Source organism: Protopterus annectens, chromosome 1.part0, assembly GCF_019279795.1.
Source record: "Protopterus annectens isolate FY-2018-M chromosome 1.part0, PAN1.0, whole genome shotgun sequence".
Classification (NCBI taxonomy): domain Eukaryota; kingdom Metazoa; phylum Chordata; order Ceratodontiformes; family Protopteridae; genus Protopterus; species Protopterus annectens.
In genome coordinates, this window is record NC_056725.1 from 1,766,843,543 (window position 1) to 1,766,869,413 (window position 25,871).

The 25,871-nt window shown below is 44.8% G+C and overlaps 1 protein-coding gene across 2 annotated transcripts in view; it reads right to left on the bottom strand.

Annotated features, from left to right (window-relative positions):
• Positions 1-25,871, bottom strand: part of PCMT1 (protein-L-isoaspartate (D-aspartate) O-methyltransferase) — a gene marked incomplete at its 3' end in the record, with an annotated part of 730,767 nt that overhangs the window by 289,212 nt on the left and 415,684 nt on the right. For both annotated transcript variants that reach the window (XM_044069289.1, XM_044069297.1), the window contains 1 exon segment: positions 20,850-20,954. In XM_044069289.1, coding sequence (XP_043925224.1) covers positions 20,850-20,954 — 105 coding nt within the window.

The window sequence follows — 25,871 nt, forward strand, 5'->3', positions numbered from 1 at the left end:
GAGAAGGGGTTACGGAGGGAGGGAAGGAATACTCAACATGAAAGAGAAGGACATCTATGGTTATGGTAAGATTTTACACAACTATTCTATGTCATTCTTCTCCTATGTTGCAGTATTCATACTATGGGAGTACCACAGCTTTAGGAAGAGTGATGGGCGGGGGCAGAGGTAGAGGATTCGAGAAATCCCTGCAGGATTGCCCTGGCAAATCCTGCTCTGTCTCTGGAGACGTGGTCTTGCTTAGTGAAAGTGCGAACGGTAGACCAGGTAGCAGCTTCCATGATGGAGACTGTGTCCAGCCCCTTGAAAAAGGCTTTAAAAGGTAGCCATTCCTCAGTGAAGGAGCTCTAACCCCTTAGGGGCAATGGTTTGCCATGCTGAGAGTAGCAGAAGAGAACAGATTTCTTAATCCAGGAGAAAATGGATTGTTTGGAGACTCCCTTATCCAGAGGCCTGGGGTGGTAGGAGATGGAGTTGATCAGACTTTCTGAAAGATTTAGTGTTGTCCAAGTAGAATTTTAGTTGTTTGTGCACATCCAGAGAATGAAGTATCCTCTCTGCATTATTAGATGGAGAGGGAAAGAATGTCAGTAGATGAATAGACTGTTTAAGAGACAGTTCATTCACCAATTTGGGCATGAAGGAGGGGATAGTGTGCAATGTCACCCTGTCCTTGTGGAAGGTGGTGTAAGGGGGACAAGCCATGAGGGCCTGCAGTTCAGGCACTGTTCTTGCGGAGGCGATGGCTACCAATGGTTTTCCATGTCCACATTTGCACGGAAGCTGTGCTTGCCGGCTAAAAGGAGGTAGGGTTAGTTTTTCCAGTACAAAGTTGAGGTCCCAGGGAGGAGGAATGGGTTTCCTTGGTGGTCCGATATACAAGATCCACCTCAGGAAAAGTTTAACATCCAGTCTGGAGAGTAGAGGTGCCTGTAAAGGCAAGCAAGCAGAAATGGCAGAAAGGTGGACTGAGATGAATATGCGAGTCCTTCCTAAATGAGCTCACATACATAACTAAGGACCAAAGAGGGATCTGCTTGAAAAGGGTCCTTGTCCTTAAGCGCACACCAATTTGTGACTCTGCGCCATTTGGACAAATATTGTTTTCTGCTAGATGGTTTCCTGGCCTCCCTCAGGACAGAGCACGTCTTCTGAGTATAGTTGACTGAAAGGGATCAGAAGTTGATCACCCAAAGGGTCAGATACAGTAAAGGCAGATGAGGGTGAATGAGATATCCCGTTTGTTGGGTGAGTAGGTCCACCTTGTGGGATAACTTGTGGTGATTGCCCTTGGCTAGGAAGTGAAGGAGGAGGAACCAGTGTTGCCTAGGCCAACAGGGAGTCACCAGCAAGATTCTTGGTTAGTCCTTGAGCTTCAATAGGACCTGATGTATTACAAGGAAGGGGGGGGGGAGCGTTTAGGAACATTCCCTTCTATGGAAAGCTGAAGGCATTCACTCTCCATGCTAGTGGAGTAAGATACCTGGAGCAAAATCTGTTTGTTCTGTGGGGAGGCAAATGGATCCACTTGGTGTGCCAAACTGGTGGACAATGTCTAACAAGGTTTCCCTGTGCAACATCCATTCATGCTGAGGGGAGGATGTTCTGCTGAGCAAGTCTGCTTGTTTTCTTGAGAGGTGATGTAAGAAGCCTGCAGTAAGAGGATGTGTTTGGTTGCTATTTCCTAGATTTGTAGAGTTGCTATTTCCTAGATTTGTAGAGTTATCTGGCATAACTGGTATGCCTTTGTCCCTCCTTGACCGTCGAGGTATCACATGCCAGTTGTGTTGTCTGTCACAATGTGTAGTAGGCCTGGTTGCACGACTGGAAGGAAAGCTTTGAAAGCCAGTAATACTGCTGTCATTTCCCTGACATTGATGTTTTGCCTTTGAAGTGCAGGATTCCAACTCTGTTGTTCCCTGAACCCCTTTAACTCTGCTCCCCATCCTAAATCTGATCCATATGTGTGCATGGTTTGAGTGATGGGGGTAGTTGGGAGGGGAATGTCCTGGCCCTGTGAAACTTGCTGAATCCACCACTTTAGTTCTGTTTTTAGGCAGAGCAGGAAGGGAATAAGTTTGTCTAATGAATGTTGGCTTTGAGACCATACATTGTTTTAAATACCATTGGAATTTTCTCATGGGCATCCTGGCTAATGAAGCATGGGAATGGATGCTGCCATAAGACCTAGGACTTGCAACAACTGCCTTGCAGAGAGATGGGATTTCATAAGCAGGCCTTGAAAATGGCTGGAGAGCGAGTGCACTTTGTCCAGTGGGAGAAGTCTGTTCTTATCCTGCAGCCTAGGAAATCTTTGTCCTGCTAAGGAAGAAGTGAGGACTTCTGGAGGTCGATAGTGAAGCCAAAGTTGTGGAGGACAGTCATTGTAAATTTGAGATGGTTTTGCAGGGTGGATTCTGATTCTGCCAGAATAAGAATGTCATCCAGGTAAGGATGGCTTTGGAGTCCCTTGGTTCTCCAATAGGCAATGGCTGGAGCCAGGCACTTTGGGAGTAGACAAGCCAAAGGGCAAGGCTGTAAACAAAGTATGAAGAAAGTCCAGTGAAGCGCACAAACCTCCTGTGGGAAGGTCTAATAGGGATGCGCAGGTAGGCATCCTTTAGATTCAGAGTGACCATGAAGGCTCTGGGTGGAATGAGGGGTAGCAAAGTTTGTAGGGAGAGCATCCTGAAGGATGGAACCTTTAGGAACAGGTTTAGATAAGACAAGTCCAAGATTGGCCTCCAAGGGCCATTCTTTTTGGGGACTAAGAAAAAGTTCCTGAGGGAACTGGCTTTATAGTTCCTAGATTCAGGAGTTTTCAATATGAGAGGGAATAAATGTAGCTGGATTTTTGGCGGGACTGGAATTCTTTCTAGCCTTGGCTTTTCCTTCCAAGATAGAAAATATCCTTTTTGGATGATGGAAAGCAGCCAAGTATCAGAGGTAACTGTTTTCCAGAAGGGGAGGCATTGGATAAGGCGGGCGGACAGAGGGAGATGATCCAGGTAGTCACGCTGAAGTGGAACCTACGTGGTCAGGAAAAGGCTGCTTGGCAGGTCCCTGGGAAATAGGAGGTCTGGGGTAAGGCATCTCCTGGACCCTTACAAGGTCTAGAGGAGGAAGGACGAGATGTAGACGAGTTCTTCTTACAAAGGAAGTCTTAGCAGGGTAGTTCCTGTAGTATCTTGGGGACACCAGCAAGTGCTTGATGTCTTGAAGCGCTTTTCTTTTGTAGACTTTTGAAAATTTCTGCTGAATTCTTACCAAATAAGAGACCGTCTTCTAGTGGAGCATACATTATCTTGGATTTAAAGTCCTCTGGCAGAGGTTGGAGGTGTACCCAGGAATATCTACACAAGACAGATGCGGATGCAGCAGACCTAGCTGATGCTTCTGCTGCATCATAGCTGCACTTAATCACGTATCTGGCTACTAGAGTAACTAAAGACAGTTTAGATGCAATGTCATTTTTTGTGGGACAGTCAGGGGTAGAAGCTAACAAGGTGGAGGCCTGTGAAACAAGATCTAAGGCATATTTTACAATGTGTCTTTGGTAATTTATAACCCTAAAAGCTAAAGTGGAGAAGGTATATACTTTTTTTTACCCATTCTGTCCATGGTCTTGCTATCCTTGTCTGTGGGCAAAAGGGAAGGAAAGGATAATTGCTAGTTGTCTGTCAGGTCAACACAGCAATGACTGCAGGGTCAGCCATGGGAGGTTTCACTAGAAACTTGTTCATCTGAACTTTATAAACTCTAGCCGTCTTTTTAGGGGCAGGTGGTTGAGAATCTAGATTCTTGGAGGCTGAATTAAAGGCATCCAGAAAGGCTGGTAGGACTAGGGGAATAGCTGAGGGGGAGGGTCTAAATGTAGAAGCTTTAAAAAGACGCTATGTACTTACCATAACATTCCATGCAAGTTGTGCATCTCGCCTTCATTCTTACTTATGGGTTCGGAGCAGATCCCTTGGCTCCGAGACGGCCTACTGCAAAGCTCGAGGTCTTCAACTAGCTCGAGGCCAAGTCCCTATCCCATGATGCACCTAGAGTTAATCTCAGATCTTGTTTGCTACATACAATACCATACATGTCATTCTATCACTCCCAAGAGAAGGGTTGAGCAACCAGGGTGGATCCAGCATCTCGGTCATCTAAAAGCCCAGGAAAGGGTAGGAGGGAGGGACGTAAGAATAAAGGCGAGATGAACAACTCACATGGAATGTTATGGTAAGTACATAACTTCTTTATGTGAAGTTCTATCTCTACGTTCATTCTTACTGATGGGTAGCAATCCCAAGCACCATCAATCTCGGGTGGCTCACAGGAGTATATTTTTCAGGACTGTGGACCCAAAGGAGGCTGTGGCCCTGGAGGCCCTGTCAACCTTGTAATGAATGATAAAGGTATGAGGTTTTGACCAAGTGGCTGCTGCACAAATGTTATCAATAAGAAGTTTGGCAGAAAAGGCCGATGTGGAAACTGCTCTGGTTGAGTGAGCTTTAATCTTATGCTGTAGGGCCATATTGGCAGCTGAATAAACAAAGGTGATACAATTAGATAACCATTTAGACAGAGTTGTTTTAGCCACTGGCATACTTCTCCTGGAGTCTGAAAAGGAAACAAAAAGCTCATCAGATTGCCTGAAATCTTTTTGTTCCATCCAGATAAAATCTGAGCTGTCTGTGAACATCAAGTTTATGCCGCATGTATTCAAGATGGGGAAGAAAACTGGCAAATCAATTTGGTTAAGATTAGTTTCAGTGCAAACCTTAGGCAAACAGGAGGGATTTGTTCTAAGTGAGACTCTTGTCAGCATGGAAAATCAAGTAAGGAGGTTTTCTGGACAACTATTATTATTAGGACAACTATTATTATTATTAGAAGTCCATACAGAAAATTTTTTCCATTTGCTAAGGTATAGTTTCCTCATAGAGGATTTCTGATAGGATAAGAAAAAATGTTTGGTCTCACTGGAAAGGTTATGGAACCTGGCTGTGATGGGAATTGAAGCAGCCAAGCTGTAAGCTTCAGGGCCTGCAGAGAGGGATGAAGTTCCCGAGTGCGGCAGAAGGTCTCGAACTGGGTCCAGAAACTTTTAGTTATGTACTTACCATAACTTTAGATGTTTGGGATCCATCTCGCCTACATTCTGTACTGATGGGACAGCGTCCCTAGCACCTAAATCCTGGGTGGCTCATTGGAAAACACTCCTGAGCACTGTGGAAACCAAATGAAGCTAGTCCTCTAGATGCCACATCCAATTTGTAGTGGGAAATGAAAGTGTGCGGGGAAGACCATGTAGCCGCAGCACAAATGTCACTAATGGCAAGCTTAGAATGAAATGCTATCGAAGTAGCCATAGCCCTTGTAGAATGAGCTTTGACAGAGGTGGTAAGCTCTTTGTTAGAATAAGAATAAGCTTGAGTAATACAGTCCCTGATCCATTTGGCAATAGTGACCTTTGTGACAGCTTTGCCCAATTTATTGTCTGCAAAGGACACAAACAACTGATCTGTTTTCCTTGTTTGTTTGGTCCTGTCTAAATAAAAACGCAACTGCCTGTGGACATCTAATGTGTGGAATATGAATTCCGCTTTGTTAGAATATTTCGGAAAAAAAAACTGGAAGTTCTAATGATTGTTGTAGGCAGAAACTGGAACAAACTTTAGGGACAAAGGAAGGATTTGGCCTGAGAGATACTCTGTCTGTGAAAAACCAAGTACGGGGGTTTTACAACTCTGAAACTCTTCTGGCAGAAGTAATCGTCACCAGAAAAGCAGTCTTCCATGATAGAAAGTTTAGATCACATGTCGCTGCCGGTTCGAAGGGGGAGGAAGTTAAGGCGCGTAACACCACATCGCGATCCCATGGAGGAGCAGGATGAGAAATCGGAGGTCTTAAAAGCGCAGCACCTTTTAAGAAGGTCTTACACAATCTGTTGCTCATTAAAGGTGGGTTTATAGATTCGTGAAAATTGGAAATCACTGCCAATTGAACCTTGATGGTAGAGACTGAAGAGCCTTGATTGAAAAGCTAAGTTAAAAATTTTAGTACTTCTGATACGGGAATAGTGATGGGATCCAGGCCCCGGAGTTGAGCCCAAATAGCAAATCTTTTCCATTTGCTAGAATACACTTTCTTTGTAGCAGACTTATGGGCCGAAGATAAGATGTGTACAACCTCTGGATCCAATGTAAGACTCCTGACTATAGTCGGAAGAGGAGGAGCCAAGCAGTCAATTTTAAGGTGTGTAGGGACTGGTGGAATAGTCCCGACTGATGAACCAAAAGGTCTGGGATCTGATCCAGGAACCATGAACCTTCCAAAGCATATTTCCGAAGATAGGGAAACCATACTTGACGAGGCCAGTAAGGAGCAACTAAGATCATTTTGCTCCCCAAGAGAGATGCCTTTTGGATCACCCTGGGAAGGAGAGTAACTGGGGGAAGGCATAAAGCAAGCCGGTGGGCCAAGGACGGGCTAGTGCGTCCATGGGGCTCTTCCCCGGAGCCGGGGTTAGGGAGAAGAATTTTTTGCACTTCGCATTCAGTGGAGTCGCGAAGAGGACGCAACACGGAACTCCCCATTTGCTGAAAATCTGACTTGCAACTGTCATGTTCAGAGACCATTCGTGAGGAGAGAGGATGGTTCTGCTCAGTCTGTCAGCTATCACATTGGACTTGCCCGGGATATGAGTAGCCACTAGAAAGCGTTTGGTCGAGACTGCCCAATCCCAGACTCTCATGGCCTCTCTGCAAAGAGGATAGGATCTGGTCCCTCCCTATTTGTTCAGGTACCAGACAACTGACATGTTGTCTGAGTGAACGGCAATTACGCCCTGAGGGAGGTAATCGTGAAGGGCTTGAAGGGACAGAAGCACCGCCCTCATTTCTAGGATGTTGATATGAAGTAGGGTCTCTTCTGGGTGCCATTTGCCTTGGACTGACCTGCCCAGGGAATGCCCCCCCCCACCCGGGAGGCGTCCGTGGTCAAAGTGGCCACAGGAGGAGGTGGAACAAAGGGTCGTCCCTGATCCAAATTGGAGGGCACTAGCCACCAGCGAAGGTCCCGTTTGCATGTTTTTGTGATCCATATGAGGTGACAAAGAGGGAGTTCCTGAAAGGACCACTGAGCTGAAAGAAGCCACTGGAGAATTCTCATGTGCAACCTTGCCAAGGGGACTAGAAGAACCGTGGTGGACATGGATCCCAATAGCTGCAAGACCATTCTGGCTGGGGCTTTGGACCTGGGAAGTAAGGCTCGAACTTGAGTCTGTATGGTTTGTATTCTGTCTGTAGGTAGATAGACCCGCATTCGGTTTGAGTCTATCTCTACCCCTATGAATCTTATGCGTTGAGATGGCAGCAACACAGACTTTGGCCAATTGAAGGTGATTCCAAGGGAATTGCCCAGTGATATAGTGGCTTGTAGGCTCCAGTAGTAGATGCTTGGAGGTGGCAGTTAGGAGCCAGTCGTCTAGATACGGAAACACCTGGAATCCTAGACTTCTCAGGTGAGCAGTCACGACCACCAAACACTTGGTGAACACCCTGGGGGCTGTGGTGAGACCAAAGGGCAGCCTTGTGAACTGAAAATGACTGCCTCCTAGGCTGAAGCGCAGATGTCTCCTGGATGCTTGATGTACCATGATATGGTAATAAGCGTCCTTGAGATCTATGGAGCACATCCAAACACCTTTCTCCAGCAATGGGAGAATGGTTTGTAGGGTGACCATTGAACTTGGACTTTCTGACTGAGCGGTTTAGAATGCTGAGGCCCAAAATGGGTCTCAAGTCCCGAGTCTTTGGCACCAAAAGAATCTTGAGTAAGTCCCTAATCCGATCTGGTCTGCGGGGACCGGTTGGATGATTCCTTTTGCAGCAGCTTTGAAACTTCTGAGGCTGCAGTTTCCCGTTGACTGGGTGGCGGGTCCGGGATTTTTGGACTGAGGTGGAGAGTGAGAGAAAGGGATGGTGTAACCTCCGGCGATAATTGAAGCACCCATCGGTCCTGAGTGATACCTTCCCAGGCTTTTAGGTGCTTGGCGACCCCGACTGGCTCGGAGCTGCACAGTCGGGCAATCCCTCAGGGACTGTGAAAGGCTGAAGAGCCACGAAAGGACTCGCGGTCTCCAGTGTTGCGAGGGCCTCTGCCGCCTCTGGGACGGCGTCTTCGAAGAATTTCCCCTCCTGCCTCTGGAAGGGGATCATCCTGCTGAGAGGGTAAGGCTTCTGAGAGCTCGGAACCACATTTTCCCTCCTCTTTTAGCCTTGGGATAAGGCCGAAAGGGAGTGGAAAATCGTGCCCCTACGGCAGTCAGAGTCTTACCCTCCTGTTCCCAGCGGTCAGTGTGTCCTTTACCTTGGGTCCAAACAGGGAGGACCCATCAAAGGCGTCGGCAAAGGAAGACTTAAAGGCCTCCTTGAGAAATGACACAGGCGGAGCCAGGCTTGTCTCCGTAGAGCAATGCCTGTACCGCCGCTCTACTCGCCCCTTCGGCCGCATAAGAAATGAGCCTCATGGACGAGTTTGAAATGGACGACAATGTAGCCCAGCTGAGAGCCAACCGTCTGGGCCAGCTCCTCAGGCAGGTTACCCAAGAGGATATCGGAAAGTTCTTTAATCAGATCCCTCTGAAATCTGGTAAAGTGCGTAAGGTAGTTCAAGGACCTTAATGTAAAGGCCGCTGAACTTAGGGTGCGCTTTCGTGCCGATCCATGCTCCTAGACTCCTTATTAGGAGGATGGACGGACGTCGAAGCCTCTGCTACATCTTGCTGGGTAGCAGATGCCACCACCAAAGCATCTACAGCCACACCTTTAGTTAGAAACTCTTTTCAGGGGTGCGAGAGGAACTTATTAGGACGAGCAGGCACGGTTCCACAGAGTCTGGGTGTTCCCAGCCCTTGACAGATCAAATCCAAGAGCTCATCGAAGGGCGGAGACACCCAGGAGGCGGAGGGCTGAGCCCCAAAGGCCTTAAGGAACACCGACTCATCAGCAGAAGGGGGTTTGGACTGCCAGCCTCCTCGTTGTTTAAGGGCTTCCAGGATGTCTGCAAAGGAGACATCATCAGAGGATGACTTAGGGGACCCTTCTGCATCATCGAGATCAGTGTCTGATGTAAGAGACTCATCAGGGGAGTCGACGTGCTTCCTCTTGCATGATCTTTTCCTGCGGGGTTCTTCCGAAGAAGATTCAGAAGGACCTCCAGGAGGGGGGGGAAACCCCAGTGGGGGTAACCTCAGGCCCCGGGGCTCTGCTGTCTAAGGACAGGGGGACTGCCAAAGACCCAGTCTCGGTATGCAGGGAAGGAGCTGGGGAGACTGTGGAGGTAGCCAAAGATGATTTGGCTAACGCACTCCTCATAGCCCTGAAGGCGGGACCACCAGAATCCTGGGAGGGTCCCACCTCCGTGACCACGACGGTAGATGGCACTCCCGCAGCCGACGCACCGAGAGGAAGACTTGGGACCGAAAACATCAATCCCGAAGCATCCCCCCTGGGGCCGACGGAAGAAGTCCGCGTACCGAACTCCGACCCAAGAGCCGGAGTTGGAGTAAGGGTCGGGCCCGACCCTAAAACCTCCACCGGTTCCACCAGCACCGGCTCCAACGGTGCCGAGGCTGTTGGAGGAGGAACCATAGTAGCAAGGTGGACCATCGGCTCCAAAGCCGAATGGGCTGGAGCCGAAACTAACTTTTGGAACACCGGAGACTGGAAGAGTCTTAGGAGCACCCTGTCGATGTCCGAATCAGACACCTTGGATGATCTGGACGATACCGATCGGGTCCGAACCGATTTCTCCATCGGCTCCAAAGGACTAGGGGACCAGCTCCAAATGGATTCTATAATTATCGGCTCAGAGGGAGATCTCAAGGCAATTTCCCTCGGTGCCGATGAGGACTTCGGCTCCGAAGGGGAAAAGTCTGTGCCGGCAACCCTCATCGGCTCCAATATCAGTAGAGCCGATGAAGGTGACCCGCCTCTCGATGCCCCAGTCCTCTGCTCTGAATCCAGAAGGGTCGAGACTGGAGGCATCGAGGCAGAACGTTCCGCCCTCGGCTCCGAAGTCCGTGGAGCCGATGGAGAAGTCTGCCTAGGTTTTTTGGCAGTCTGTTCCAACTGACTGGTCAGAGCCGATGCTTTCTTCTTTTTTGAAGGAGAGGGAGAAGAAGATAAAGCCTCCTCAAAGGATGGCTTAATTAACCCCTTAAGGATTAATTTGTTTTTCCTCTCCTGGAGGACCCTTGATGAGAAGGCCTGACACACGCTACATGATTCTTGTAGGTGCTTGGCGCCTAAACAATAAACGCACGAGGAGTGGTCGTCCGTTATGGACATCTTATAACCACACCTCGTGCACTTTTTAAACCCGGAGGGTCTATGCTCTTTGGACATGTCTAAAGAGAGATAACACACCTATCTAAAGAGAGATAACACCAAAACTAGCAGTTTAAGTTCAAAAAATATAAAGTTTTTTTTTTTTTTTTTTTTTTTTTATGAAACAACAAAACAGTGCACAAAAAAAACACAGAAAGAGAGGGTCAAGACCCTCTAACAAACGGGTACTTGACCCACAAATAAACGCTAGAATAGCAAATAGCAAAAAGGGGAAGGCCCCTCTAAAACGGGAAACCTTCCCTTAACGAAAAAGACAAATTTCTCAACAAATTCACCAAATACACACTCGTATCACAATAGCTGTTAAAACAGTTTTTGGGTTCAAAACAAGCAAATTCCCGACAGGAAAAGCCTAAATAAATTAGTACTTAGCCCAGCCAAGTTGAGACCACGTCTTAGCTTGTAAGCGGCAAACGAGATCTGGGGGATTAGTGGTGGTGCGTCCTGGGATAAGAAATAGCTCAGCCAATAAGAGGCCTCGCTCTATAGCATAGCGTGCCGAGTCGGAGCCGAGGGATCGGCTCCGAGCCCATCAGTACAGAATGTAGGCGAGATAGGATCACATAACATCCAAGGGTTCTCCAAAAGATGAAATCGAAGGAAGGGGAACCAAATCTGACAAGGCCAATGAGGGGCTATAAGAATGACAGTTCTTCTCAGAGACTGTGCTTTCTGTAGAACCTTTGGCATCAACAGGATTGGTGGAAAAGCATAGAGGAGACCCGGAGGCCAATCATGAACGAGTGCATCCCTTGGGGCTTCTCCCAGAGGGGGAAATGAGGGTAAAACAGCTTCTGCATTTCGTGGTCATGTGACTGGCAGAAAGGTTGCAGCAATGTTGGCCCCACCTGCGGAATATCCTGTCTGCCATTTCTTTGAGGGACCACTCGTGTGACAACAAAATTGTTCTGTTCAGCTCATCTGCTATCACATTGGATTTCCCCATGATGTGCGTTGCTAACAAAAAGCACTGGGTGGAAATCGCCCACTGCCATACTCTTAGGGCCTCGCAACAAAGTGGGTATGACCTGGTTCCTCCTTGTTTGCTCAAGTACCAGACCACTGACGTTCTGTCTGAATCACAATCGTACCCAGAAGAGTCCTGGAAGTGCGGCAATGCCAAAAGTACTGCTCTCATATTTAAGACATTGATATGCAGATGTCTCTCTTGATCGGTCCATGTGCCTTGGGCAGTTCTTCCCAGAAAATGCCCCCCCACCACATCAGGGAAGCATCCATGGTCACTGTGGCCGCTGGTGGGGGTAAAACAAAGGGATGTCCTATCATGATAAAGTGAGGTCAGCCACCACTGAAGATTCTTTTTGCAGGAGTTTGCTATCATTATCAGGTGAGACATGGGGAGCTCTTCGTAAGACCATTGAGTGAACAGCCCTTGCAGTATCCGCATGTGCATACGACCCAGTGGTACGGCCAGAATTGCTGCTGCCATCATACCCAAATATTTTACAACTTCTGATGCTGGAGCCTTGTTTTTGGACATCAGAATGCGGACATGCTGACCGAGTAATAAGTTTCCTTCTACTGGAAGTCTTAGCGTGGTGTCCAGTTCTGCTCTAACAAAGATGATATACTGCGATGGTGACAAGGCGATATGCCGCGATGGTGACAAAGCAGATTTTTCCGAGTTCACTGTAATGCCCAGGTGGCTGCAGAGTGACAAGAGTGGATTCACTGGCTTGAATGAGTTGATGCCTGGTGCTGGGGGTGAGGAGCCAATCGTCTAGGTATGGAAACACCTGGAATCTAAATGTCTCAAGTGAGCCGTGACCACTACCATCCATTTGAACACACTGGGGGCTGTAGTGAGACCGAAGGGCAGGGCTCGAAACTGGTAATGATTGGCTCCCAGTCTGAAGCGCAGATGATCCCTGGATAGCCTGGCCATTTTTTTGTTGTAGTACACGCCCTGGAGATCTACCGAGGACATCCAATTGTCTTTCCCTACGAAGGGAAGTATCGACTGAAGAGTGACCATCCAAAACTTTTTTCTTCACAGATTTGTTTAGCCTGCTGAGGTCCAAATATGTCTCCAGTCCCCTGTCTTCTTTGGAACTAAAAAGAATCTTGAGTAAGTTCCAGATCATGTCTGGTCTGCTGGGACTGGATGGATGACTCTTTCTTAGCTATGTTTGGACTTCTACTGTTGCTTGTTCCCTGTAACTGGGTGGAATGTCCGGGATTTTTCTCGTCGGTGGAGGGGGTGTGGCGAATGGAATGAAGTATCCTCTGGAAATACTTTGAACCCAGTTGTCATTTGTTATTTTGAGCCAAGCTTCTGGGTACAAAGATACACAACCCCCGACTGCCTCCAGAGCAGGACAGTCGGGCCTCCTTTCAGGAGTGCTAGTAGGGCTTCCCAAAGAAGTGATCTCTGTCACCACGGTTTTGCGGACCACCTCTGCCGCGAGGGTGGCGTCTTCCATTACCCCCTCCTCTGCCCCTGGAGGGGGGTTCACCACGTGTGTCCTGAAGGGCTCCTTGGGCTTTTCGGAACCACATTTTCCCTCCCCTTTGACCCCTGGGATAAGGTCTGGTAGGAGTGGAAAAACGGACTCCGACGGCAGACCGTCTTTCCTTCCTGCTCACACCTGGTCAAAGTTTCCTAAACTGTGCGTGAAAAGAGACGAGCTATCAAAAGGGGATATTCACAAAGGATGACTTGAAGGGGTCCGTGAAGGAAAACAAGCACATCCAGGAGTGCCTCCCAAGAGCAACTACTGTACCCGCTGCCCTGCTTGTTCCATCAGCTGCTTAAGAAATGAGGAGCATGGACGAGTTAACAATGGAATTGAGGGTAGCAAGCTGGGAAGCAACTTTGTCTAACTCCTGCAGCTACTGTACCCTGAATAGCATCTCCCAAGCTCCTTAAGGAGATCTCTTTGTAGTCTAGTGAAATGGGTTAAGTTTAGCGAATGGAGTGCAAAAGTCGCTGAACTAAACATGCGCTTCTCATATCTACCCATGATCCTAGAGTCTCTGTTAGGCGGATGGATAGAAGAGGAAGTTTCTGCCATTTCCTTTTTGGTGGCTGCCGGCATCATCTGGCACACCTTTTGTCAAGAAGGATTTATCCTGGGGGGCAGATATGAACTTATTAGGCCTCCTAAGGACAGGCTCCATAGTGTCTAGAGACTGCCACGCCTTTCATGAGACCAGCTGCATAAGCTCCTCAGAGGGCGGAGACACCAAAGAGGTGGAGGGCTGAGACCCGAAAGCCTTCAGAACAACAGACTAGTCTTCAGTAGTGTTTGTGGACTGCCAGTCACCCCTCTGCCTAAGGATTTCAAGTATCTCTGCAAATGAGATATCCTCAGAGGGGGACCTTGGGGACCCTTTTGATTCATCCAAGTCAGTATCAGATGTTAGGGACTCCTGAGTGGAGTCAAGATGTTTGTTCTTACCAACTCTCTTCCTGGGAACCTCATCAGTGGGAGCTTCTGGTGAGGTCTCAGAAGAGCAAGGACCACTCAATGGGGCTTCCTGAGGCTCAGAGTCTCTACGCTTGGCCAGGATCTGTAAAGCAGAAGCAGACATGCGCTTTAGAGGAGGAAAAAGCCGGACCTGAGGTCGAGGATGTCTTGCGAGACAACTCCACATGGCATCGAAGGCACTCCTGCTCCGATGCAAGGGAACCGACGGATCCGAAGAAACAGTCGACACTCCCGGCACCAGGACAGTGGGCTCCAAGCCAGAAGTAGGAGCAGAGCTCATCTGAGCAGAAGCCCCGAGAGGCAGAGTCATTACGGACAAGCAAGTCAGACTATCCTCCCCGGACCCGACCAGAATGTGTCAGCTCTTAAGAGTCCTCAATCGGCACAGAGGATGTCAGAGTGAATGAAGCCGAAGACACTGGAGCAGGCATCAGCCCCGAAGGTCCAACAAAAAACAAGTCTGACTCCTCTGGCTCTGAAGAACCAGTATGGCTCGGAGGAGGAAAAGTTGTAGCTGGTAAAGGAGTCTTCAGCTCTGAAGCTAGTTGGGTCAGAGCCAATAAATGTTTTGCAAAGGCCGGTGCCTGTAACAGCTTCTGCACCGCACAATTCACATCCAGATCAGAAAGGCTACTAGAGGACAGAAATGAATGGACCAAAGGTAGTACCGATTGTAGTAAAGGAAACTTACAAAGTTTGGATACTGGTTCCAGGACTGGGGACCGGCTCCGAAAAGACAAGACTGTCGGCTCCGATGTCTGTGGAGCCGAAATCCAACATTTTTGATTTTTTTGTCTCAGAAGACTTTGAGGACTTACTGGATCCATCCTGGTCACTCAAAGCTTCTTGAAGCAGGGTTTCAACAAGCCTCTATCAATTTCCTCTTTCTCTCCTGTAGGACGCTGGAGGAGAAAGAATGGCATATGGAGCAGCTATCCTATAAATGTAAAGCTCCTAAACAGTGCACACAATTGACATGGCTGTCACAGACCTTTTTTGGCCACATTTGGGGCACTTTTTAAAGCCTGACTTGGGATGCTTACCTTGGTTAGCCATTATTATATCAAACGGAGAATTACTGTCAACTACAAAAAATTTTTTTAAAAGTAACCAACAATCAAAAGCCTTTTAGAAAATTCAGGCTAAATGACGCACACAAATAATTATCTAAATATTAAAGTGACGGGGAAAAAACCGTCTAAAGCACACGATTTTAAATGCTAGACAGACTAGCATTGTAAGAAAAAGATAGCTGCTACAAAACACACTAAGCCTTCTCTAAACATTTTAAATACACTCTAAATAAACCTTATCTAAAGTTTTCTGTAAGCTGTGACAAAAGGTCACTGACTAAGCACACTAAGTAGTATGAAACTCTTTAAACTAAACCTAAAAATAAGAGACCAGCTAGAAATTTAAAGCACACCAGGGAAAGGAAAATACAATATAGCTAAATACACTAATAAGCTATAAGAGCTTTATAAAACCATCTAAAACTACCTAAAACTATCTAGTTATCAATACAAGAAAGAAATATTGGAAAAATATTTGAAAAATAAGTTTTACTAGCCCGAGCTAATGAGAACCTCTGATCTGTTACAGTGGCAAACTAGAGCTGAGGTAACTTTAGGTGCATCTTGGGATAGGGACTTTGCCTCAAGCTATTTGAAGACCTCAAGCATTGCAGTAGGCCACCTCGGAGCTGAGGGATCGGCTCCAAACCCATCAGTAAGAATGAACGGCGAGATAGAACAACTTCACAAAGCTTTTCTAGGTATCTGTCATCATGGTAGTATCCCACTTGAAGTATGCTTCCATTTTTGAGAAGTTGAGATAGTTTCCCCCAAAGGGAATATCCTCTGGAGGAGAATCACCCTCAATACAGTCTTCATCTGGGGGGTAATAGTCCACAGGAAAAGCAATTTGAGGCACAAACAGATTCCTCAGAAGATGAATTGTACTGTTCAGGTTCTTTTCCCTGCTGAGTAGCAATTAAAAGGAGGGAAGAAGCAGAGGCTGGCCTAGGGCTCAGCACTGGAATGTCTGTAGGTGCAGGGCCTGTAGGCCCTAACGACCATAAAGGCCTGCAGCAAGGAATTGGTGAAAGTCTGCCAGTGTGGGCTAGCTTGAGGCATGGGGCTCAAGTGTTTTTTTTTTTTTCTTAGTTGGCTTAGGAGTTGGCCTGGAAACCGAGGTCTGGGCTGGAGCAGAAGGAGTCTCGGTCAGCTGACCAAATATTGGTTCCCCCTCGACGTCGGTTGATGTGCTCTCTGTAGCTGCAGTAACTGCCTCTTCCAGATGATCCATCAAAGCTGACTTAAGAATCGGCTGTCCCTTGACCCCCTAAATCGGTAGTCAGCGGGACGTCCGATGTTGGAGCGACAACAGGAGTATGCCTGGAAACCTTGGCCTTCTTCCTCGGTTGAAAAAGCGGACTGGAACACGATGAGAGCAGGCTTACAAAATAACCAGTTTTAATTAATCAAGATAAAAGTTAGCGCTTTCGGCGAAACTAGTGTATCGCCTTCATCAGACAAACAGCAGTATGACATTTAGTTACATTTTATATACTAGAGAGCAACATATAAAATCCAATCGAAAAAATGTGCAATTTAAGTATTGGTATCCAAGGGAACCTTAAAGCAGTCTACAAGAAATGTAAAAATTGAGGCATGATTTCTCCAATGCAAGTCACGATCATGAACAAAAACACAAACTGCTAAAGAATGTGTTATGTTGAAACATGTATAAAAAACTATCATGTATTAAATACGCGCTGCAAGATGTATCCACTCACGAAATATGCATAAACGCGTATGAATTCAATACTTAAATAATGCACATTTTTTCGATTGGATTTTATATGTTGCTCTCTAGTATATAAAATGTAACTAAATGTCATACTGCTGTTTGTCTGATGAAGGCGATACACTAGTTTCGCCGAAAGCGCTAACTTTTACCTTGATTAATTAAAACTGGTTATTTTATAAGCCTGCTCTCATCGTGTTCCAGTCCGCTTTTTCAACTTCTTCCTCGGTTGTTCGGATTGGGCGGCCAACTCTGGATCCATCCTGCGAGCAAGATGTTCCAATCCGATTCTCAAGATATGAATTTAAAGCTGCCAGATGGCTGTGAAGGGTTTCTGGTGCGAATGACTGACAAATGGAGCAGGCCTTATGGTCATGCTCCTCACCCAAGCAAAACACGCACTTGTGTGAATCCTTATGCAGTTATCGGACGCCCGCAATTACATTTGTTCGTTTTCTCAGACATCGGCTAAATAGCAGAAACAAAACCTACAGCAACCAAGCTCAAGTAGTAAGAAAAACGAAAACCCCAACGGGGTACTTGTCTGTTTTGAAGTCTTTGGACTAAGGAGAGGAATCGAAGCATACATCATCTGTAGCTGAAAAGTTCTGAGGTCTGTGTGTGCAGACGTCACATTTATAGTCTCTGGTTTAGGGCCCTGTGTGTGATGTCCCACGTACCTACAGCAGCCGGGCTTAAGCTTTTGTATAAGAGCCAAAGTCATATCGCCTGAGGGTTGGAAATCCCACAGTATGAATACTGCAACACAGGAATAGGAGGACATCTATTTTTATACTGGTAGTATTCTTTAGGATCTCGGTATTAAAAGAAATTGTACAAGTCATAGTAAACAGTAAATATTACATTTGTAATGTTCTGTAAACAACTTTCAACATATCAGCAACCACTCAAGTTACACACATACTTGTCTGCAACATTTTATTCATCAGTCTGAAAATTTCATACGATGCTAAGGAGTTCTGTCCGTGTTACTCAGTTGTTGAGATATTTAGAAAAACTTGAAAATTATATCTATATAAATTAATATCATAAAAAACAGTTAATGCCTCCTTGCCTGTACTACACAGAGGTCAAATATTAATGCAGTTAAGTTTGCCACTGTGTAAGCTGAAAATTAAAATATTTTAAAGCCTTGTACAAAGCATGGTTTTGGAATTATTGATGCAAATATGAACATGCAATACTTGACGCCTAGAGGCATCAGTAGGAGTCAACTGCAGATACACCTGCAGGCGTCACTCGGATGTAATAAGTTAAAGAGGTTACCTCTACCATGGCTGCTGCTGTCAAAAGATGCTTCATACTGCTGACGTCTAGACTATATGCATCAGAGGAAGCATGGTATAACCAAGTATAACCAGCTTACAGTGGCACATAAAATACTTAACCAACCAGATAATATGCCAGCACTAAATAATCGCATACAGCATCCTTAAATCACTTAACTCATCCAACAGACTGCTGGTACAATCAAATCCAATAACTCAGCCGGCAACGCTCTGTTCGCAAACTCTTTTGGTAAAACTTGAAATTCCCTTCCAGCTGACCTCACCCTAGAACTTTCCTTAGCCCAATTCAAAAAAAAGTCTCAAACTATATCGCAAATTACACTGGTTATGTCTTTGCTCTAGTCCTTGTTGGCTCCATGCTTTAGAATTGTGTGTTAAAAATATTTCTCTGCAACTCTAGTCGAGTCAGTATTCTGTTTGTTTACAGCCTCATCTAATTCTACAATTTATGGGAATGTACAACTTGCTTGTCATATTAAGTTAGTAAATGGTACTTTTCATGTTGTATGCAATATTTTTCCATATGTATGTTGGAGCTTTTCTCCCCAGGCCTCCGCTGAAAATGGGACATGTATCCAGTCGGACTATCCCTGTTAACAAATGTAAAGTAAAATAAATAAAATGGTCCCTTCTGGTTTCTACTACACAATCTTTGAGAGACCTCGAAATTTACTCGGACAGCACAGTGTGTCCTGCCATCCTGCTCACCCTCTTCTGCATCATTTCTTTCATTGATGAAATGAATGATAATCCAAAGACCACACTACTGAAAGTTACCTTGAGGTGGTCCATAAAGTTGCAGAAGCACAGCCATGAATAATTTCTCAAAGCCAGTCAAGCTCAGGCTGCTCTCACTACTCATGGAGAGAAGCATGAAGAGGTCCATAACACTGGACATGGTTTACAAGGCTGCTTCCAACTGATTATTCAACTCGGATATCAGGGGAGAGCTCAGAAAAGTTACAGCCCTCTGAGTTAAATCCCTCTGGAAGCACAAAGCAAGTGCCCACTTCCAATGTATTCATCACCTGGGACTCCTTTTTGTGAGGAGGGATACACGGTGAACCATATATTACCACCACACTAATGGGATCTACTAGTCAGGACTTTGCTCAGTGCTTCCTGTCCTTAGAAGACCCAAGGATCTTATCCAGTATATGTGGTACTGCCTGAGGTGTCTAGATCCTGTCATGATATCCTTGCCACCAAGTAAATTAATGTGTTTCCTGGAAGAACACCCAGGAAATAAGCGTGACCAAATCATAAGCCTCAAAGTATGGATCTCATCCTGGAGGGGAAGTCTGTGGGTCAGGATCCCTGCCGTCACAAGTTCTAAGATGTCACCAAATGAGGTGTCTTCTGGAGGGATCCCTTCTCCATCAGAGTCTGTATCAGATGCAGGACACACCAATAGGAAGTCAGTGTGCTTCCTTCTGATGTCTTTTTTTTTGTACTTGTGTGTGTGTGTGTGGGGGGGGGGGGGGGGTACAATCAGACTCCTGAGAGGACTCTGTTATACAGCAGCAGTTCTGTGAACCACAGATCAACTCTGGCTCAAGGATATACAACAGTAGGAAGGCAAGAGGGAGTAGGGGTTGCAGGGTGGAACCGATCAAGACAGTCCATCTCTGCACCTGGGGAAACACAATGATCATCCCCAAAACATAAAAATCCATTTTGACCTCTGCCATTTGATCCATTGCCTCACGGGAATAATAACCAAAGTAGGGGATGGAACTTCAAAAGCAGGAAAGGTGGATGGTCTAGAGGGGATCAAAATCAATAATTCAAAAGCTGAAGTCTTTGACAGCACAAGCCAGCATTCTACTCCCCATACCCTCCTTTCCTCTCCTCTCATGCCCCATATCTCGTGAAGTCTGTTCCAGGACTAACTCTACATTTCCCTTTGGCAACAGATTCTTTCAGACTTTTGGGAGAAAAAAAGGCTTTCAGGAGGGAGCAGCTAGCACTTGATACATATCCCTCCTTTCAAGGGAGTTCCTCCCCATCCTCCATACCAAATATTTACCTCAGGTTCTTCAACACAAAGGAGTTATAGAACCAGTACCCAAAGCTCGTAAATTATAAAAGTGCACTTACCACAGCAGTGGGTGTTCAAATTCCTCAATGCTGCAGCATCCCCCTTCTTTTGTAAATATTTACTCGTGATACAACATTTTACATTACTGCTGTATCTTTAAGAGATTCAGGTTAAGTAAGCTTTTTCTCATTTCATGGGCAAGAAAGTCCTAGTTTTCTTCAGTTGGACTGCTGATTTCCTTCCAAATCGCTGACCAATCAGCAGCTGGCCAGTTGTATCCTGGGCTGAATGCAATCCACATAGCCAAAAGCCTAGCACGGCATTGAGAAAGATGATCATACTTTATACACAGGAATGCCCTTACCTCAGTCGAAGTAAAACATTCAAGTAAATTTTACTTCAAAGATTAATTAAAATAAGCGGCAACGTCCTAAAATAAATCAAACAAAACACTTTTAAACATGCGAAAGGTAATTCCCAATAAGAAACTTGCCTACCCAGCTTAAAACAACTCACTAGCTGACAGTCAAATAAGCTGAAACCCACTCTTTGGTGGCAAAAAAATTCAGGCATTTGGGGTCCTACCCACAGGTTTTCTCTACATCCCTCATACATACCAGTGACTAGGGTGCATAGAATGAACCTGTACAACTTTAGAAACCTGGCCAGCTGGGATTATCTTTAGCAGGATGTCCCATGTTGCTTAAGGCTGCTGCAGCAGTGATCTAATGCTGACCATCTTTTCAAGTTTCCATGAGGAATCAAATTATGTAATTCAAACCAATTTAAACCCTTAACTTTTTGAAGTACAGTTAAACAAAAGGCGGCTTACCATTCTTGCAAAGCAGGCAGTAAGGATTCCACTACCAGACCCTACATCAAGCGCCTTTGCACCTTCATGCAATTGTTCATGGAGGAGTTCTAAAGCATATGCATGCTGAAAAAGAAAACTATTGTTTAGTACAATGTTTACAGAGTTCTGTTCTGATTAGCCAAATAACGCACAAACCCAAACATTTTAACAGACATCTCCCATATTATGCAACAGACCATTTAGCTGCTACTGGACAAAAATGCTACCTTACAAAATGAGAAAAATGCTACTAATTATGTAACTTTTTTATTATGATCTTCCATTTTAAGCCACAAGTCATCAAAAGCTTAGCTGTACTTACTTTTCTTACTGCATCTGGCAAACCTCTCTCTATAGTGAGAAATGTACCTTCTTAGTTCAAGCAGTACAACATATGAGGAATATTCTTTTTAATCACAAGTCATGATTCTGTAGTGTAACAGATGTACAATTAAACAGAAGAGAGTCAAGCAGGTGATAAAGTATCTTCCACTTTCAGAGGCAAGTACCTTGCAACAACGGACCTGGAACAGTGTTTGTAGCCCAGATGAGTAATTCAAAGTTACAATTGCAAAAATTAAGTTTAAAGAAGCAACTTCAATACTTCTTTCCCAGGGATCATTACCACTGAAACAAACCCAAAACTCAAAACACAGAACCCAAAGAAACTGTTCCAGAATAGACTTACTCACACTCACTCTCATAAAAGAATGCACAAGTCCAAGATATGCTGCTAGATGATGTCCAGGAGCAGAAGGGACAGCATACACAAGTATGAAAAAACTACAACAGAGAATAACTATAGTACAGCTGATGTGCAAGGCTTCATTCTGATTCTGGTGCATATTCCAAAGTACACCACATACAGACTCAAGTATGCCTCCAGCTACACAGGGCAGCAAAACACCAGTTATTTTTTAATTTATTTTACATTTGTTAACCGGGTTAGTCCAGCTGAGCGCTTAGCCAGTTTTTCAGTTGAGACCCGAGGAGAAAAGCTCCAGTCAGTATTAACATTTTACATACAATTAGTAAGACATTTTCATTTGAAAAATTTTAACAAGATAACTATTACAGTAACTCATAACAATTAAACAACTTAGTACAATAAAAAACTTTTCTAATTCAATTGAATTGTACAGTAAAAGACAAGTCATACAGAAAGCAGTTTTCTATAATCACAGAGGTCACAGTGCAAAAAAACTGTAGTTCAGAGTGATGAAAGGAAGTACAGTATTCATAATTCCTAAACTGGTTAGATACAGTGTAGTTACAGAAGTAGTAACGAGGGATGAAGTGGATTAAGTATAGAGATGGAGGGGTAAATGATTATTTAGCTAGGCAGCAGAGGGAGGAAGGAAAGAGAGGCTATGGTAGGATAGTTTCAGGGAGGATGACTACAGTGGTAAGACCATTTGTTTGTTGGGTATCTCTGAGTGGCTAGTTTGAAATGCTTGGTTTGGGCAAATGACCCAATTACTAGGGGTAGTTGGTTCCATGTTGTAGCAGGGTTATAGAGTAGACACCCTATTTTGGTTTTGGGTTTATAGATCTGTAGGAAGTCTTGGTCTGAGCTACGTAGGGTCCTAGTTGGGGAATATTTAGATACAATGGATAGAAGGCTAGGGCAGAAAGATGGTAGATATAGGATGGACTGGATAATTTGCAGTTGATGTAGTAGCAGCATATGAGGGAATTCAAACCATTCCAGTTGTTTAAGAGACAGGCAATGGTGTGATTTGTAGGTTAGGTTTGCCACAAATCTAGCAACCTTGTTATATGTAGTTTCAAGTTTAGTTAAGTGTGGTGTTAAGATTTGTGAATAATTGATAGTTATAAAGAAGTGTGGGAAGAAATGCATGGGAGAGTGTTATTCTGGTTGTATTGGTTAGATGTCTTTTGTTGCGGTATAGGAGACCAAGTTTCTGGTGAGTCTTTTTGATAGAGGAAGTGACTTGGAGATAAAATTTAAGCTTATCATCAATTATGACTCCTAGCAGTTTAGTGCTAGGTTCAGCAGTAATGATAGTGTTATTGCTTGATAGGATGGAAAAATGTAGTTTTGAGATTGGTGAGTTTTTTTGGGGAGGAACAGTAGAAGCTTAGGTTTCTTGGGGTTGAGAATTAATTTATTATCACCAAGCCATGTCTCTATAGAGCTGAATGTTGCTTGGGTAGTAGAGTGGAGGTCAGATGGATTTGTCAGAAATGGTGATGACTGTAGAATCATCTGCATATTGTTGAAGTGTAGAATTAGGACAGGAAGTGTAAAGTAGGTTGGTGAAAATGTTTGAATAGGAGTGGCCCAAGTATGAATCCTTGGGAGGCACTCATTGGGATAACGGGGGGGGGGGTCACAGGGCAGAGTGCCATTTGACAGCTTGCAGGCGGTTAGAGAGATAGCTTGAAAACCAATATATGGTGGGAGGAGTGAAAGTTAAGTGAGTGAGTTTTTCTAGAAATAGGGGATGGGAGACGGTGTCAAAGGCTTTGGAGAGGTCAAGGAACAGACATGAAACTAGTTTGTTGTCACGGGCCAGTGATACAGTATTGGTAAAGGATATTAGTGCAGTTGTAGTACTGTGTATAGGGCGAAATCCATGGTGTGTGTGTTAATGCAGTATCTTCTCCAACAGAACCTTCTATCTGTTTGTGGATACATTTCTCAAGTATCTTTAACAGTTAATGACTTCGCACGTGTAGATTCAGAATGTAGAGAGTACTTGTCAGTGCTGAAGGTAATCTTGCACTACAAATGGACTGCAGAAAAGTGGTTACAGACATAAGATAAACATAATGAGAAAAAAAAATGTTAAACGGAAATTAATGTAGCAATCAGTCAAATGAAAGAGACCTGCACTGCTACAGATTCAGGCAGTTGCACTTTATACCACTGGATTAAAAAAAAAAAAGATCTGTAGTGCACTAGAATCAGTTTTGTATTACTAAGATGCGCTTAGTTTAAAAGCAAGAGATGACCTGAATACTGTGGTTCTTCTTTAGATGTAACATATTGCAAAGTGCAAATGATTCAAAGGCAGGATGGCTAGAGCCACTGCTGCAAAGCACCCTTTCAGCAGCACACTGTATAAAATTTATTACTGCCACGTGATGTCCTACTTTTCACAGCTGGAATAACTAGATTTGTAGCACACTGGTTTCAGTTTTACACTTCTGTGGAATGTTGTTCTTGCACAGCTGAATAAAAGCAGTATCGTTTAACATGTCAGTGGTCAAAACTAACCAAAAAGAAAATTACTGGACAAGATACATATTTAGTCTTATTTTGCAGTGGGACAAAAAAAGCATGGCTTAAAAAAAAAATAAAGCACAAAAGGAAAAATGAGATCACATGTATTACTCACTGTGTACATAATGGAGTTGGCAGTATACTATCATTCAATACACTACTTTTGAGATAAAAGAAAAAAGTGAAAAATAAAATATTGCTTTCAGCTTTTCACTGCCATAGCATGCTCTATTTTGTACAGTTATTACAAACATGGCAGTGACTGTAAAAGAACAGAACAAAAAAGAACTGAGCAAGTCTTGCTGAAAAAGGGCACTATTACTCTTATTTTGTTGCAGCACAAAAAGGCAAAGGAAAGATAGGTCACCTCAACAAAAAAGCACAGCAACAGACTAAAAAGCAGTACGGCAACTGCCATGTTTTACACATGAGCACACACTGTAAAGGTGCAATAGGTGAGATGGAAAAACATCTGCAGCATACAGGATTCAAAGGCAGGATGGCACAGCTGAATTGAATAATGAGCACCAGGACAATTTATTTGTACTGTCAACACAATTTGTTGCTTTGTATATCTGCATTAACTGTTACATCTAGCACCAGTTTTACTATGCAATGATAAACTGCAACTAGTGGTATAGCCACATTTTTTCAGATTGTATTCCAAGCTTCTGCCGTACCCCACCCCAAAAGACAGAGGTAGCCCAACCCCTATAGTCAAGGCCACCTTTAGGAGAAACACAACCCTAGGCAAATCATTTCATCATGCCCCTCTTAACTGTTCCCTAGCATCTCTACAGTACTTCGCCATTCTCCTACTACATCCTAGCACATCCATTCCATTCAGATGACTTATTTTCTCTTACCATCTTTCTCTCCATTTTTTTGCATCTTTTCAATATAATTTTAACTAGCCAAGACAACACTACAATAACTATAGAGGAAATGAATTAAAACAGGTAGCCCCCAGAAAAGTACAGTTTTGTACCTACCATAAATGTAGATGTTCGAGGATCCACATTGCTGCAGTCCTAACTATTGGGTAGTCCGCTGTCCAGTCGGCCCGAATACCAAAGTATATGGCTGACGTCGGTCAGGGCGCATTAGACTGACGTCAGTACGTCAGGGTACTAATGCGCATGACCGACGTCATATCCTCAGTCTTTTCTTGCCCCAGATGTCAGAAGACCCTGAAAAGATAAGGCCAAAAACCAAAAACTCCCAACATATCTGCACCAAAATATATACAAAATATACAAAATTAGCAGAATATAACCTCACCTACACAACCACCCCTAAACACAGAGGGGAAGGAGGGAGGGTAAATTGGACTGCAGCAATGTGGATCCTCGAACATCTACATTTATGGTAGGTACAAAACTGTACTATGTTCTTCATTCCACATTGCTGCAGTCCTAACTAATGGTAGAATCCCAAAGCAGAGGTAAGGAGGCTGGCAAATCATAAGGAAGCAGGAGCTGATAACATGCCTTGCAAAATAGCTGTGGCAAAACCAGCCCTAGACTTAGAGTAGAGAGGAAGGTGGTAATGCTTAGAGAAAGTATGCACTGAACTCCAAGTAGCTGCCTCCAAAATATCCTTAGTTGCCACCCCTTAAAAAGCTGTTGAAGTGGCAGTAGCCCTAGTGGAATGAGGCCTAATCCCAGCTGGAATCTCCTTGCCATGATGGGAATAACAAAATGCAATGCAAAACCCAATCCACCTAGAAATAGTTTGTTTTGACACAGGCT